Source organism: Trachurus japonicus, chromosome 23 (genome assembly GCF_045865225.1).
Source record: "Trachurus japonicus isolate A0001 chromosome 23, Traja_1.0".
Classification (NCBI taxonomy): domain Eukaryota; kingdom Metazoa; phylum Chordata; class Actinopteri; order Carangiformes; family Carangidae; genus Trachurus; species Trachurus japonicus.
This window is the reverse complement of record NC_140929.1, coordinates 10,749,004-10,766,117: the sequence shown is the minus strand read 5'-3', so window position 1 is coordinate 10,766,117 and position 17,114 is coordinate 10,749,004. Positions and strand designations below refer to the sequence as shown.

The following is a 17,114-nucleotide window of genomic DNA, read 5'->3' as shown; positions in this document are numbered from 1 at the left end:
ATTTAAGGGAGAGTAACTGAGCGGATCTCCGACAGTAAAATGCTACGCAGAGCAGAACTTTATATCTATATCCATTGTCCAAGTATTTTTATCTGTTTTTATTAAAGAAAAAAAAACATTTCACTTTGAAATGCAGTGAAAAACAATCCAGTAAAACAATTTAATGATAATGGAGAGAGAAATTTACCACCTCTTGTGTCTGCTTTCTATCAGTTTAAAAATAATTCCCACGACTATGACTAATGTGTGAACTCAAAACTTTTAACTTGTTTCCAAAAGTATAAAAATAATATGATTTATTAAAAGACAAAAGACAGAGCAGAACAGAGGTAAAGATTAAAAAGAGGATCAAGGCCGTTTCTTGTCTTTTTCCCCCTCAGTCTGTCTGTGGCGTGGGAGCCAGGGAGCGATGGGGTTTCCAGACCTGTCAACAGAGGTGATCCCCACAATGCCCCCAGCCTCCCTGGATGCTCCTTAAAAAACAAGTGTTTCCTCATGAGTCGCTGCAACGTAAAGACAAAAGGCCGGGGTGGATATAATTCAATCAAACGGAGCTGACAGTTTTTCCAGGTGTGTTTTCACCGGTCGTCCTCGTGGTAGAAGAGCACGAAGCCGAGGCCTGAGCCGTCAGACTTGTTCTTCATCAAAAACAGATAAAACGAAACAAGATGTTGCTGAAAGCGATACAGATCCTGCCGAAATAAATTACACAATTGAGATGAAATCATACATATAATTAAATCAAGCAGGAACAAATACAAACACAATGCAACCGCCTGTTACTGTATAGTATAATTGGTGATCATGTATCGTCACCAGCTCCTCGGTGAGTACATGTACGAGTTCGTCGGCTTGCCACCGTGTTGTCAAAAACGCTTCAGTCCGACGACGGCGTAACATCTCGGCGACAGCAGGGGATCAAAGAGCTGCACCAGCGCAGACAGCGAGACGTCCTCCTGCAGTAAGACACACACACACACACACACCCATAAAACAATGAGACACAATGGAGCTGAATAAAAAACACATGGACACGGAGAAAAAGATCTTGCTTCTCCTCCCAGTTTGGCTTCGTGACCCTTTGGCATCCACTGCTGTATGATGTTCCTGCTCCAAACAGATTTCTCTATTGAATCCCCCTGGAGGAGAAACATCTGTACAAATATTGTGGCAGGTGGACTCCCGTTCATGCGTAAAACAAGTTTGTCTTCCTTGATGGCCTGATGCTTAGTTGTAGATCTACAACCACCTGGATACTACCGGCTCTCCTTCTCCTTCTTCTGCTGCTGCTGCTGCTGCTGCTCATACTACATCATCATCATCATCATCATCACGAGGGGAAGAATGCATTATTCCAAGATGGTCACCCCACCGGTCGCCTTGTCGTCACTGCATTTAAATAGATTAGGGGCTACTTTGACATCGGAGGGGGTCCTTAACAAGTGAAACCAGACACAAACAGTGTATAGTTGCATGTAAATCAATTCAACTGTATTAGCATTAATATTAAATAGTATCTAGATGCCAACGATGGAGGCCTCGGAGCTGTGTTGGCGCCTCTTTTCACCAAGCGGGACATAGTGGAGCTGAGGCTGATGGGAAAGCCTTTAGTTTTGCAGTTTTGAACTTAAACAACCTGATGTGTGGTTGTGTGTGTTCTTGTGTGTGCACTTATATCCGTCAACACACTTATCATCACATGGATCACATTCACATGCGTCCACCACCTCCTCCAGGGAGATCGCTCAAAGATGACCAGCGCTCTTGACCGCGGTGTGTACTCTGATTGCGCGACCTTATTAAGGAAGTCCGTCGGACACACAATCTCACATGTAATCAGAACTTCAAAGCCCGCCGGCTCGTACTACGCATCTCATCTCATCGCATCGCGGTGACTCAGACCGAAAATTAGCATGTTGTGTTTGGCTGCAGAAGCGCAGGACGTTTAAAACGCGGGGCTGGCTTCAATTTAGCCGACACCTATATTATTGTCAGTGATCTGAATCAAAACAACGGTTCCTGATTCCAGCTCCAGATTTGCACGTGTTCGCTTTCATCAACTGGGATGAAAACTTGAAATCTCAACCAACAAGCTGCACGAGAAAAGTCACGAAGACGAGTCCAGCTGACGGTGGAGAGTGAGTGAGCCCTGTGTGCCAGATGGCTGCTGGGTAATCTGACTGTGAGTTATGACAGCACTCATCCAGAGTCAGTGGCTTTCATGTTAAATGTCGACTCATTTTCAGTCTAATTTTTTCCATTACAGTGAAAGTATCTTTTAACAGTAATGATGACAATCTGGAAAATATTTCACTGAGGCTTTAAAGTATTTTCTCTGGTTGCCTTTTTTTGTTCTGCTCTGTTTTTGTTTTTCATGTTTATTCATATTTTTTTAAAACTTGAAACATACTCAGAAAACAAGTACTAAAAACAATTCACATCTATTTTTGTTTCAGTGAAATAAGTAGAAAACAACTAATTTTGAGTTTAATTCAATTTTTCATTTTTCCACATTCAGTACCAATTTGTTTCCATTTCAGGTCTGTTTACAGAGTTTTATTAAATTCAGTAAAAAGCCCTTGAGGCCAACATGGAGAATGAAGATCATAGATAAATAAATAGATAAATACTTCATGTAGGCCCTAAGGAAAATTAATTGATACTGTATATCAAAATGATCCAATCAAAGCAACATCTAAATAATGTAGACCTTGTGGTGTTAATCAAATGTGTTTTTATATCTTTACATCATACATTTACTTATTTTAACAAGCTTTTTACGTTTTTTCTCATTCACATTTATTTCCCTCTTATCCATAAACAAGCCAAAAAACCAGAGGCAGCTCACCCCCTTTTCACTTCAATAAAGAGTGGAAAAGATTTTACTCAGTTTTTATTTAAAAAAAAGTCTAGATTTTATTTGCCAGTTCAGATGTGAATAACTTTCTTTTTATTTCAAGACGATAACTATTTTCCTGTTGGACACAAACAGCAACATGTGGCTGCGGAGTTGTGCAGTAGTTTATGCCACCATCGACGTTTAAATGTCAGATGTTCCATAAACTTCCCACGTGGATACGACCACAACATAACAACTAAGTGATCCGTGTAAACACGTTGGGGTTTTTTTCCCCTCCCGCTGTCTCCTCAGCCTCTTCCTGGATTTATATGTACTTTTGTATTTATGTTCAGCATATAAAGCCTCCATGTGATGTTCTTACCTGTTCTTTCAGATAGCACAGGCGATCCAGGAGAATCAGACCTTCGATACAGGGGGCCAGGGTCACCTTCAGCTGCACACAAAGGAGAAAATAAATACATTCATGAGTATTTTTTCTTTTTCTTAACAATGACAACCCATCTGGTACAGAATGGCACTCCACTAACTTGTCCCTCTTCCCTCCCTCCTTGGACTGAGACTACATACCAAAAAACCCACCATGACTAGTGTCTTCTCAGTAACTGGTGAGCAAGCCCCCCTAAAAAAGAACCATTCCACTGTTTTATGTCTTGAAGGAAACTTGGTCTGTTGGTTGACACCACAATTAGCGGCCTGAGCTGAAACCAGAGGCTGCTTTTCTTCCTTCTCTGTACAAGTCATTCCTGCGTTACTTCCCCCGCAGACGGCAATGATCTCACTTAATGGTCTGCAATTTATTGGCATTATGCATCTCATTTTACAGGAATGAAAATGTTTTACACAAAAAAGAGTTGAAACAGACTGTTGTGGTGCGAAGAGACATAAAGTATAGGATTAAGGTTTTTTTTTAAGTCTTTTTCAGTTGTGGGGAGATGAAGAGAGGGCCCACCATGTTGAAGGCGTGCATCTCGCTGATTCGCGGTCTGTATGTGTCATGGTAACCCTGGATGTCGCTGTCGGAGAGCTGAGGAGAAAAAAGAAAGGTGTCATCCTTGTATGTAGGGAAAGGAAAGGAGTTTTGTGTGAAGGAGAAAGAAGCAGCAAGGCAGCGAGGACTTCAGGCACCTGTTGCCTTCATCAACCTGATGTGAATTTGGAGATTTTTATCCATAAACACTTGCAAGGAAACGTTTTCCCTTGTGTCGTACCAAAGTTAACGAGCATTTTTCACAGTTTGTTCCTGGAAGGTGTTGTGAAACGACTGGCCCTGACCTTTGATTCATCCAGCTCCAGTCTGCGTAGAGCTCGACGAACGTAGTCCACAAACGATTTAGCCTTGGAGTACACGTTCCCAACTCGCTTCTCACTGTGGAACACACACAGACACACAGACACAGACACACACACAGATCATTTCTCAGGCCTTGAACATCTCATTTTTAATGAAACGAACAACTTTCAGTCTCATGTGTGTGTGCTGATTTTTTTTTTTCCCCTTTTAAATCAGCAGCCAGAACCAAACTGTGATGAATCGCTGCTGCTCGGAGGAAACTAATGAATATTCGATCCTGATCTGATGTCAGCCATTAAACTGAAGGTCACAGAGCAGTGACCAGCGATGCTCAGTGTCTTTAATCGCGTCTGCGACCAGCGCATCTGATAAGGGCTAATTGAAATCTGTGCTGTTTACTTCTCTCGTTTGTTAGGCAGAGGAGAGCGATGACCATCCTCCGCCAGAAAGTCCTCAGTCATTAGGAATGCAGAATAACTAATGACCCCACAACTGGGGGTTTTATGGGTGTGAAAGCAGCGGGTTTGAACTTTTGAAAGCCAGCAGTTGCTCATGTTTGGAAAGCGTCGCGTAACAAGTAAACCAAGGCCAAACAGCAGGCTGACTGATGCTCATGTGCTGCTCAGCCTTTTCTTCTCCATTTATACCCATACTGCACATAGAGAGGCGGTTTGTTTGTGTAAAGAGCAAAGAGACGAAACAAGGACAAGTCTGTTCAGCCTGCAGCTACGACTCATTATTCTGAATGCATGCAGTGATTATTTTTTGAATTTTGTCAATAAAATACCAGAAAATGGAGATTAATAGTCATCAAAATTGGCCAAAGCCCAACTTAACACCTTCAAATTGATTGTTTTTTGTGTCCAACAGCCATAACCCAAATATATTCAAAATCAATATTCAATTTAAGAACCATATAAAAAAAGATTGAAGCATCAAATCATCACATTTGAGAGGCTAAAACCGGTGTTTTTACCAATCCTGCACTAGGAATTTCAATGTCTGTCTAGTCAACAAACAGAACAATCTCAACAGCTTCTAGATGGAGTTGTCATGAAACTCTGTACAGATGTTGATGGTCCCCAGAGGATGAGCCCCACTGACTTTCCCCTTTCCCTGGTCTTAATTACTAGTTAGTTTGAAGTCTTCCTATATGGTACAATTTAAAAGCAAATCGACAATAAAGCAGAATGTTTTTTAGGACGTGGCTACTGCTTGATTGTCATCTTGAGACTCTTTACATGTTCATAGCTGTGGACTTTTTTTATGGTTTCAACAAAACAAAATGGGCCAAGTCGTTCCTGGCATTAAAATTGCACTTCACAAACCAAACATTAATGGTCCCCAGAAGATTAACAGTAATAATATTGATCCCATAACCTTTTATCTACAACGCCATCAACTACCATGCCAAAACACTATAAAACAATAGTGCACATTATAAACATTATACCTCTGACTGTACATTTCTAGCCTTGACTGGAACGACTAATGACCTCAGTTGATTCTGTATACGAACTCATTTCAGCTCTTAGGTCTATAATGCATGTGACATTTGTTGCAGGTCTTGGTTCATTTATAATCCAAATAAACCTGAAACAAAAACGTTTCCTTTGTGGTTCACAACAAAGAAAACAAACAGTAAGTGAGATTTCACCCTTTAGATTCCTACTGTTCTGTTCCAGCTCATTCCCACAGAGGACACTTGTTTCTGTGTGTGGACACGGTGACATATAATTCACATTTTCATACACACAATGATGGAGCTAAATGTCAGGAATAATTGAATGTGAGCCTGTAATTTCTCACAGGGAAGTAATTCCAGATGTTAATGCCGGTGTATTACCTTTTATAGGAACCGTAGTGGTCCCGCAGAATAACATGAAGGACGGCCCGGTAGAACAGAGACTCCATCTGAATCTATAGAAAAGGTCAAACATAACTTGATTCAACATAACATTGGTTATTGCAATTTTTCACATTAAAACTTTTGCTATCCCTTTGTGACTCATCCAGCATGTGTACGAGCGCTCGCTTGATGAATATTTCTGACACTCTCCAAGCCTGATGCAACACAAGCAGGCAATCAAGCCATGTTTTTGGATTCAGACGCTCGTTCCAAAAAGTAATCAATCTTTCCGTGATTGCATTAATATTTATAAACATTCCATATTAATGGCTGCTGGTATCGTGTATCAGCTCCTGGCCTCGAGCTCTGCCTTCTACATTTCAAATAAATACACTGTAGACAATCACGGACTAAAAACAAAAGCAGAATTAAAGGGCTGATGGTCTGAATGCAGGGAGGAGATCTACGAGGCTGATAAAACTGTCTGGGGGCGATCGCGAACACCCTTGTTTTTGGTTTTGAGGGAATTTGATAGATTTGTTTTGATGGGTGCGAAGTAATGACAGTCTAGAGGAAAAACATTAAACTCCCATTCTTGTGCAATGATGACTATTGGTTTATTATAGTGATTACAGTGACTATGCAGGCCGCACTTACCCCCTGGCCCAGTGAGACTCGTTCCAGTGCCTGTAGTTGTTGTTGTTGAAAGAAAAGCGGGAAAGCATAAAGATGAGTAAAATCTGAGCTGTAGCTGAAGTTGCGAAAAACCATTACAGTCTAAACACCACATGTTTATGAAAGAAAGATGCTGCTGTGCACTTTTTTTGTCTTTTTTTTTTTTTTTTTTTTTGTGGTGTCACCCATACTCACCAAACACGCAGACATCCTGGCGTTTCTCCCGCAGAACCAGGACTGGTCGCGGAGGTACTGACTCAGAGGGAAACCACACACGCCGTGTAAACACTCTGTGAGGAGACACACAGAGATAATAGGAGCAAAGTCATTTATCAGTTTGTTTGATTAATCCTTTCTTTCTTTTTTCCCCCCCACACACTCACAGCTGCAATCAGTGGATATGAATTTTAAATGTTTGCTGGGGGTTTGCTGAAGTTAGCAAACCTACTTTGATTTATCGGGACAGGGATGAAACAAAAATCCATCTGCTCCTTTTCATCTTGTAAATTTAACTGATGTGACTGGATTGGTGAAATAATTTACTCTCTGTTAGTGTTCTCAGTGACAGCTTAAAGGAACTGTTTGACATTATAGGAAAATACACTTGTTTAGTTTCTTGCCAGAGTTAGAAGAGAGGATCAACATCATTCTCATATCTGTCCATCAAATCTGAAGCCGCGGCTAGTTAGCTGTTAGCTTAGAAGAAATTCTCCAGAATCTCCTCCATATATTCGCAGTGACGTTTCTAGCTAGCTAGCTTAGCCAATAGCCATAAGATTGATTGTTGTTGGTCTTTTGTACAGTTTATACAAACATGTTATAGCATGCTAATTAGCCATTTCCCCCCCTGTTACCAGCTTTTAGTCTAATCTAAGCTATCAATCTCCGGGCCATAGCTTCATTTTAGTGCACAAACAGGAAACAGCTTTCACTCCTCTCATTTAAACCTCAGCAATAAAGAGAGGAAATATATTTCCTAAAAATGAGCAGGAGAATTGCGAAAAACAAATTCTCCCTCCTAAATATTTTGCCTTAAAAGTGCAGTCGAACTACTTAGAAAGCCAAAGTGTTGACCTCTGATTGCTGCTGAAAACAGCAACATTAATCACACATTTCCTACTGTAGCAGCTCTTTGCATGCACTTCCACACATACACACACACACAGATTCCCATTGGGAGGGCACTGAGTGTGACTGCTTGACAGCCTGCCATCCTTTTCATGTCACTTCTAAAAGGGTCAGTGGCTGAGGCCAAGGCGCAGTGAATCCAGAGGGATACGGTCAAAAGAAACACTAATAACATGTGCAGCTGGGGCCGCGCTGGCTCCTGCAAACTGGTCCGGACATGCTAACGCGTTAGCAGTCAGGTTAGCTTCACCCCCGGCCCCCGCCCTCCTCCACCCAGGCGCCGGCCCTGGGAGGCGAGTGAAGTGGACAGGCCTTTCCTCGGTCTGACGGGTGGATTACACAGTGAGCGCAGAGCTGTTTATAGTCACCAACCTCATGCTGACCACAGAGATCACATCTGAAGTGGCCGTGTATGCACTGCAGTTCAGAAAGACAAATATTTCTCATGTCCTAGTGCGCAAGTGGACACGTACACTTGAAAACACGCCGGCTCCCAGGCCGTAGACGCCTGGATATACTCACCTCTGAGAAGTTGTTGTTTTTTGTGAGTAAATAGCATGAGATAATGTACAAGAAATTTAAGGAATTGCTTAATTGTTTAATTCCTGTATAAGCAGATCATATAAATGTATAACCAGTTTCTATAATGAAGCTTTTCAGCTATTTAGCTCAATACTAGGGTGAGGCAGGCCACCGCAGGAGCTGGCCCTCATCCCAGACTGCACTGTAAGGCCAACAGGGGAGAAAACGTGTGTGTGTGTGTCTGTGTGTGTGCATGCCTTTGTTCCCTTCTTTAAAAGACTGAGCAGGAGTTTGAGAAACAAGCACGGAAAGGAGTGTTTTCAATCAGTTGTCGACGTGATATCATTTTCCGCTCTTGGCTGAGGCTGCGACGGAACCTGACGACGCGGGAGTCGAAGGTCGCGCTGTTAACAAGAGATGACGCGATACTGTATCGACTTCGGCGAGGGCTCCCCCATATAGATGCGCGCAGGCTGCAGTCACAGCATGAGGACACATGTAGAGGATTTCATACCTCATAAACCGCAGAGTGAAGGGGGATGAAACGAGGATGATATCAGTCTGTCGTCTCGAGTTTTGGCACCTGAGTTCACCGAGCCGAGGCAGCAGTTGGGAGCGGCGGCGTGGAAGCCAAGGCTGACTATATAACAGCAAAAAGATGGAATACAGCACACGAAGTGTAGATTCAATCTCTTCCGATTGATTCTCCTTTAAATTAAAAGGTCAAAAAAAAAATCTCATTTTCAGCGGCCTTACACAGCCATTCTGAATCCATAAATCCACTCTAATGGCTCTAACAGTAGGTTTCTGAAGTCAACTCGATCTCCAGAAGGGTAACTTGGCCGCGGCTCCAGACTCTCAGCGGAACATCTGACTTGTTTACTATAAAATATGAATATGAGTGTTAATGTGGGAAGACGATATTTCATTTCAGGGTGGAACAAAGCGATGACTTGGACGATGCAGGTGTCTGAGGTGTGAGCGAAAAACAAGGAGAGAGATAGAAACAGAAAGAAAGGCTCTGATCTCTGTAGAAGAGAAAACACATGTGCTCTCTCTGTGTGTGTGTGAGAGAGGACTCACAGCTTTACAACACACTGAGAGACAGAGAGAAAACACAGTAATCTGTCTCTGGTTGTGATCGGTATCTGCGTGTGTTATTGTCTGTGTGTGTTTCTCTGTATGTGTGTGTGTAGCTACCCTGTTGGGCATGGTCAAACTCCTCAGACAGCAGGTGATAGCAGCAGCCCACGCTGCAGACTGCAGCCAGCTCCGCCTTAGCCACAAACATCCTCAGGGTGCTGGGAGCCAAGTCGCCACACGTGTGCAGGCCGACCATGACAGCATCCTGCAGTTTTGGAGAAAAATATGCAGAGAGGAAGAGGAGGGTGAGGAGGGGCTTTGGAGATCGATGGTGAAATTTATTGATGGTGACGCCCTCGCGCATTTGGCACCACACTTACATCCCACACTCGCCCCAGTAATGCAAACTCCAGCCCGCTGCGACAGACTTGTAATTTTAGGAGCCACAGTGGGGATCGTGCCTCGCTACTATGCGGCTGGACTCCTATCGGCACCACCACCGCACACGCACTAAATCTATTTTCAACATTTAGTTTTGGCTTTTTTTTTTTTTTATGTGTGTGTGTGTGTGAGTTTTGGAGCAGCTCACCTCCAGCTCGCCGATCAGCTCTCTGAGCTCCGTTTCTGCAGTAACGTAAGACGTGAGGGGTGAAAACACGACACCGGAGCCGTCGGTTCTGTTCAGAGCTTTCCTCTCCAGGTTCTCCCTCTTCCTCCTCTCCCTCTCCTCGGCGCTCAGTTCGCTGGGGGGAATTCTGGGGGATGTAGCCTGTATCACATCCTCTGATAGGGCGCTGAGGAAGAGCTCCTCTGTTTCTGGATTTGGCTCCGAATGCCTTTCATCTGCAGGGCTGACATCTGATAATACAGTTAACACCTGCTCTTCCTCCTGTGACACAGTTCCTCCCACGGGACATAAAACATCACAGCCTCCATTCAGTCCGCGCTCCTTTTCTGCTACCTCCTCCTGAGGGGAATGCACCGACTCCCCCTGTGTCCTGTGAGCCTTGGTGTGTTTCTGGTACACCCTGGAGAACTTCTTCAGCTTCCTGTTCCTCTCCTGGGCTCCATGGGTGTTGGTGCTGGAGGAGTCGATGCCGTAGACCCGGAGATCATACTGCAGAGACAGGAACGAGCTCAGGTAGCCTTTCCCAGAGCCCACGTCTATCACCTGGGTGGGCGACACAGATGGTAGGAGAAATAAAATTCAGAAATTAGGGTACTGAAACCAAACTCATTGGGTTTATTCATACTGTAGCAACCCCACTCTACCTGTTTGACTCCACAGTGCTGGGCCAAACAGGCCACCACCGCAGACATGCAGTGAACTTCATGAGATTTCTTCAAATTCATGAACTCATCTGGCTCCAGCGCTGCACCTGTATTTGAAAGGAGTATAACATATTTACCTGCACTGTTCCTTTTAATAAATACTCCTGTCACAGCAACCATTATTGGACATTTTTTTTAGCTGGAAAGTCCTTGACTGGTTTCCTATTCTCAGCATGAAGCATTGTGTTTTTTACACTGTTTCCTACCGATGTCTTTTGGTGCAGCTCCAGACTCAGACCCGTTCTTTCTGAGGGCCTGCAGCAGCTCATCCCTGCTCCAGCAGACTCCAAGGCCTGGGAGGGAGTGGGCTTTGGCTGCCAGCAAAAGTTCATGGGTATCAACCAGCCGCTTCGTATCACCGCAAAACCCAAATGTGGTCCTGGGCAGCTCTGTTTGGCGAGAGAGGCATATTAAATATTACATGAACTTGGTGCAAATTAGTAAAGCTTTGCATTTATTTCTGTGTATATGGTAGAGATTAAAACTTATTGCATCCATTCAAATTTTGAAAAACCACTGTAAGGGTTTGCTCAGTATCTAATACAAAGGAGGTGAGTGCAGTTTCGTTTTGTGGTGCTTTCAGCATTGTAAAATGACATTTTAAAGATTTAAAGGCAACAACACTTTCCAGAAACAATGTTCTGGATACAGCTAGATGATCCACAGACCCCACTGTAAATGTGTTTTCATTGGAGCTACTTTCTACCAAAAATGACTGCCCATGAAAACTGCTGATTGTGTGTTCTCAAAAAATATGATCAAATCAAAAAAAAAATATGGCAAATAACGCCAAAAACCATTCAGTTGGCTTTGATACCATGAGAGGTAGAGAATGTTTCTTCCTTGTAAACTGGGTGATCCTTTTTTTGACATTCTCTAAAGCAATCCATTAAAAGTATACTGAAAATTAATTAATTACAGCTTTTGGGTTGCCAGTTGCCAGGTTGTGTAAAATACATTTGGCTGGTCTTTATCACTTCTATTTGGCAACAGTTCATTTATAAATCTTGTTAGACTATTAATTTTTTTAATGAGCAGGAAATAAATTGATTTTGGTCCAGGACCTCTGCAGCCCTTTCATACTGTTTATACTGGCCATATGATCCAGGAAGACACAGCAGGGCTGCAACTAATGATTATTTTCATATTCAAATAACATGCCAGTTATGGTTTTGAGTAATCTATTTATAGTTTTTCCTTAAAAGGAAAAAAGAGAAAATTGAAAGTAGCCAAAGGAGCCAAAGGTGATGTCCAAACCAAAGACATAACATTTATATTCATATGAATGGAACAAATCCTCCCACTGAGGAATCTGGAAATAAAAAGTTCCTGGTAAAGGAGCATTTTCACAACTTGGCAACCAACATTTTTTCTCAATTGCTGTCATATTAGCACATTTAAAATGATTCCCAAACCGTTTGTTGAAATATTTTGATATGGTGGTACCCATAAACACTTCTCAAAGAGCTTTCCTACAGTTTATGTAAGGCCAGGCTGACTGTCTTTCTTTCTTTACCTGTTTCTTTAGACTCTGGCGCCCTCTGCTGCTCGCTACCGGAGCTGACGGCTGACAGGACTTCCTCCGGTTGAACGGCCACAAACCGTTTCCACACGTCGTGGGTGTAAAACTCCACCGTGTGAGCGTTAGCGATACTCAGAGTTATAGACAGAAACCGTCTGACTTCGTCTATCCGCCGCTGAATCTCTGCCAGACTATCAGAAGAGGACGACATGATATGAGACAGACTTGACTGCAGCGTGGAGGAGGACGTCAGCTCAGCTGCGGGTGTACGTCAAGGCATTAGCAATCGATTATGATGTTCGATGATATTCTTCTCAGGCGGGCAGCAGGAGTATCTTTGGGTTTATTATTGATTATCTCACCAAGGACTTTATTTTACTCTGGGAAAATGTTGTCTTTGGTTTCCATAATTATTCTAAGACAGAAGGAAAATGTTACTTTTTGATATTTGTTTTTATATTTGGCAAAATTCTTTATTCATAAAAGTATTTGAATTTTATTAAATTGTAATAAGAAAACCCCCTTGTTTTGTTGTTTTCCAAAAAGAAATGGAGCATTATTTTATACTAATTCAACAAATCAAAAGGCTATTAAAACATTAAATTTCTGTGCCATTTGCAAACTTTTATGTAATGTATTTTACCCCTGGCGCATCTGTTACTTTCAGCTCTTTCTGTATACTGTTCATTGTTTACTGTTTGTAATTGTTAAAGTGTTTAGTTCAGCTTAATTAGAACATTATCATAAACCATAGTTTTTTTGTTTTTTTTTTATAAACTTTATTTACACAAAGTAGTGTACAAGGCAACTGTCAATAAGAACACGGAATGCTCGCGGTAATGCACTTTGGGAAAATAACAAAACAAAGAAAAGAGAAAAAAAAAAAAACATAATAATGACAATAGTGCATGAATCAAATAAAGAGAGCAACAAAGTGAAAATAAATAAATTAAAATAAATCAAATTCATTACATAAGGCTAAAGTTTTTAAAGCTTTGGAGTTTTTGCAAAAATTAAGTGTGTCCAGATATGATTTACAGTAAGAGACGAAGATAAAAAAGTTGGGTTTTTGTTTTGTATATTTGCTGGTATGTATATGGAATTTTGCTAATAGAATAAAAAGGTTGATAATAAATAATTTATTTGTGGGTATTTTCTTATCAAAAAGACCAAATAAAATAAATTCAATTTTGATTTTAAAAGGGGTATCTAATTTTCTATTCAAAAAAAGGTTGAGGTCGCACCAGAAGGTTTGACTGAAGGGACAATCCCAGAAGAGATGACATAGCAATTCATCTGTATGATGACAGAAGGAACAGAGAGGATCAACATGTGCTATATATTTTACAATAGTTGAGTTAACAGGATAACATCTGTGCAATATTTTCAGAGACACTTCTCGCACCTTATTTGAAACAAAAAATTTCCTAGGTAGTAACCATGCTTTTTCCCAGTCAATTTCAAAATACAAATTGTTCCAGACAATTCATCATAAACCATAGTCATAAATTGAATTTGTATCAATCGGTGTAGCTGTTATCGATTTGTCATGGCTGCTTTGTTTTACGTCATCTCCCCGCGTCGCCCGACAACCCACATGTAAACATTTCACGTTTCTTGTTGAAGTTTTTAACACAAATGGCTCCGACAGATCGGAAAATGAAGAGCAACAAGTTTGCAGCCAAAGATGGGAACAGGAATAAATCTAAAAATAACCCACAGGGTGTCAAGAATAAAAGGAAATGGGTCCCGGAACACAAAGTATTTGAAGGCAGTGTTAAAGAAGGTAAGGTTCAGTTTTTTTTTTTTGTAACTTAAACTCACCCAGCGGCTTCTCTATTAAAGTTGTTGGATACTGAAAGGAGGGATGTTTAATCAGTTGCATTTGCAGACAGAAACAGCCAACATAAAGGTGCAGTTCATCTACATCTGTATGTTATGAAGAACTCAAGAAATCTCATAATTTCATTTTTCTCTTTTTGTTTGTTAAAATCTCACGCTACCTAACACGTTTTAAAACACATTTATTTGAACATCGTCGTTTTCTTGTAAATTCGGCATGTAACTTATCCACCAGTGATTGAGATGTTATTGAAAAAATAGCATCCATTTGAATTGTGGTGTGTATTTTTTCCTCTTCAGGTCAGGGGTTTGCTTTCAAGAGGAAGGAGAAAGTCAGACATGAGTACAACAAGCTGCTGCGGAAGGAGAGGAGGAAGAACCCTGAGTCCAAACCGCTGTACAAGGAGGAATATCCAGAACACCTGAAGCACCTGTACCTGGCCGAGGCAGAGAAGCTGAAACAGGAGGCCTGGTCCAACAGACTGAACAGGAGTAAGCTGAGGATGAGAGGGAAGCAGGAGGCAGAGGAGGCAGCAGAAAACGATGCTGCTGAACAACAGACTGAAGCTGCTGCTCCAGATCCAGAAGGTACCGGTGGATCTGAGCTGACGGATTCAGTGACTGAAAATCCTGAACCAACATCAGCCAAAGAAAGGTAAAAAAAATAAACACACACAAAATATATACTATATACTTCAAGCATTTAGTTTCTCCAGAAATTGTTTTAAATGGTTATTCATGTTTTAAAGGGGGAAAAAACACTTTTTTAATACTTAAATTTCAACAAAAGCATTATCACTGATCTGATTTCTTTTGTATTGTTGGTCAAAGCACTTCGTAAACTATTACATTATATACTATATAAGTGCTAAGTGCTGTATGGTTATCAATTGTCATGTTGAGGTGCCAAATGCTCATTACTAAAAAAAAGGGGGAAACAATTAATCTCAAAAATTGAAAGTGTTTCATCATACCCCATAAAACAAAGCCTTTAATCATTTTAGTTTGAGCTCGTCTATTCATATTCAACAAAGAATTCCCTCTGTAATATTTGAAATGAAAATAGCCTAAATTGGAGTTTGGTTTTATTATTCATTTCTTGTCTTCTGCAGCCCCCTTTTTTATTGCATTTTTAACATAATTATGCAAACACAATTACTGAGGAAAATCAGAGTCCTACTATATAACAGAAGAGCCAAATCTTTTCTTCTGCCATTCATTTCTAAACTCATTGGGGAACAGAGTAATATTGCCTTTTTAACGTTCTCTTCCAGTCTTCCAATAAGTAACCGCATGAAGAAAAAAATGCTGAAGAAGACGTCATACCAGAAGACAAAAGAGGAATTCGAGAGTGTCAAAGAAAAACGAAGAAAAAAGAAAGAGGTGAGCTGCTTCCTCTATGATTTATTATTATTATACTATTATATTATCATACTGACAAATTCTTTCAATATTTTTCCTCAGGAGTTCCTGACGAACAAGCAGCAGAAAGAAGAAGCCATTCAGAAGTACAAAAAGAAAAAAATGGAGACGTTCCAGATGCTGAGCAAAAAGACCAAGAGAGGACAACCAAACCTCAACCTGCAGATGGAGTATTTGCTTCAGAAGATCCAAGGAACTGACTAATGACACCACGGGGTCACGGCTGATCCTGCAGAACGAACGGACAAAACAATGGACCTTCCCTGTATTTGACTGTCATTAAAAACCGATGAGGTGCATTGGGATCATGCTTCCACTCAATCTTTTCAGTACTGATTTATGTAAACAATTTGCCTTTACACTCAGAGCGAAAGCTTTTTGTGTTTTTACTTTTATATTGTGATTTTTGCAGCTGCAGCCCATTTTCAGTCTCGGGCCACAAGATGGCATTGTAAGATATGAAGAGGTGGGAAAACGAGCTCATGTAAGAGATGTATCAATGAAATGCTTTAGTTTTCTGTAAATTATTTTGAAATGGGAAATAAAACCCAACTTTGGTGAACTATCACAACAACGTGGTCTTTCAACAGTCAAAAGCTGCCTTTTTCCTTCCAATCCTAAAAACCTTGTTGATAACACAGCAACATCATCATATTTACAATGAAAACATGTTACATACATGTTGCTCACATAAAGAGAGTTCACACTGCAGCCCCCCTCCTCTCTCCCCCTCTCTCCCTCTCTCTCTCTCTCGGTGTGGGAGCGGGCTGAAAAGCCTCAGGCCGCTTCCTCATGACATCACATGATTGCAGAATGACTTGTCTGACATTCATCTGTGAGGCAAGACTTCCTAAACACAGAGCGCGGTCCTCGCTCTGTTGATACTGAGGGCATAAAGGAGGCTTCTCTTTCTGCTGGGTGTCATTCGTAGAAGGTAAGACCTTTCCTCCAGTTTCTGCTTCATTTAAAGAAGCTTTTTTTTTTGTTTGAAAGCTGAATGGAAGTGAATTTGCAATGTGACTCTTATACATGTTGTGAAGCAAGGCCTAAAACTTTTCATATCTATAAGAAGTGTTATTTAGAAGACTGCACGGGCTAAAACACACGTGATACTTCTTGTAAAAGTTTCTTTGTACTCCAAAAGAAGGGAAACCACATGAAGAGACAAAGATGAGTGTTTTAACCATTACCATTTCTAAACTGTTTTGCCTAAATTGTGCCATGTAGCCTCAGACAAACTTTTAAATCTCAAGAATTTAGTCAACTTCAAAAATCAGTCATCAGATTTGAACTGAGAGCAGCGTTCGCTACAGATTTAGAATCACTGACAAGACAAGCTGCACTCCAGCTCTGAGCAGAACAAACAATACGAGCACTTCAAAACCTTGTTTGAGTCATGCAGTTGTGATGGAAACAAATAAACTCTGCAAAGGCACAAAGGCAGATACATTGTACAGTCTGGAATTCAGGCTCTGGCGGTCTTGCAGGCATTATGCCATCATGTGTTCTGTATGGCGGGGTATTAAGATAATCCTTTACACTGTGTTTACATACCTTTGTGAGTTGCTTGTTGCAGGCTTATTAGAAT

The 17,114-nt window shown here is 41.2% G+C and overlaps 2 protein-coding genes across 2 annotated transcripts; one reads left to right on the top strand and one right to left on the bottom strand.

Annotated features, from left to right (window-relative positions):
* Positions 1-275: 275 nt before the first annotated feature.
* mettl25 (methyltransferase like 25) lies at positions 276-12,545 on the bottom strand. Its single transcript, XM_085769857.1, has 12 exons — positions 12,257-12,545; positions 10,947-11,129; positions 10,681-10,787; positions 9,998-10,579; positions 9,526-9,673; positions 6,871-6,965; positions 6,658-6,687; positions 5,998-6,071; positions 4,133-4,226; positions 3,810-3,884; positions 3,222-3,293; positions 276-956 (listed from the first exon to the last, which is right to left on the bottom strand). Exons 1-12 carry the CDS (start codon positions 12,471-12,473, stop codon positions 867-869), a joined length of 1,767 nt encoding a protein of 588 aa, XP_085625983.1. The 5' UTR covers positions 12,474-12,545; the 3' UTR covers positions 276-866.
* A 1,258-nt stretch (positions 12,546-13,803) lies between these two features.
* On the top strand, positions 13,804-16,101 carry ccdc59 (coiled-coil domain containing 59). Its single transcript, XM_085769524.1, has 4 exons — positions 13,804-14,048; positions 14,405-14,759; positions 15,379-15,487; positions 15,569-16,101. The coding sequence occupies exons 1-4, from the start codon at positions 13,901-13,903 to the stop codon at positions 15,728-15,730; spliced, it is 774 nt and encodes a 257-aa protein (XP_085625650.1). The 5' UTR covers positions 13,804-13,900; the 3' UTR covers positions 15,731-16,101.
* Positions 16,102-17,114: the final 1,013 nt, after the last annotated feature.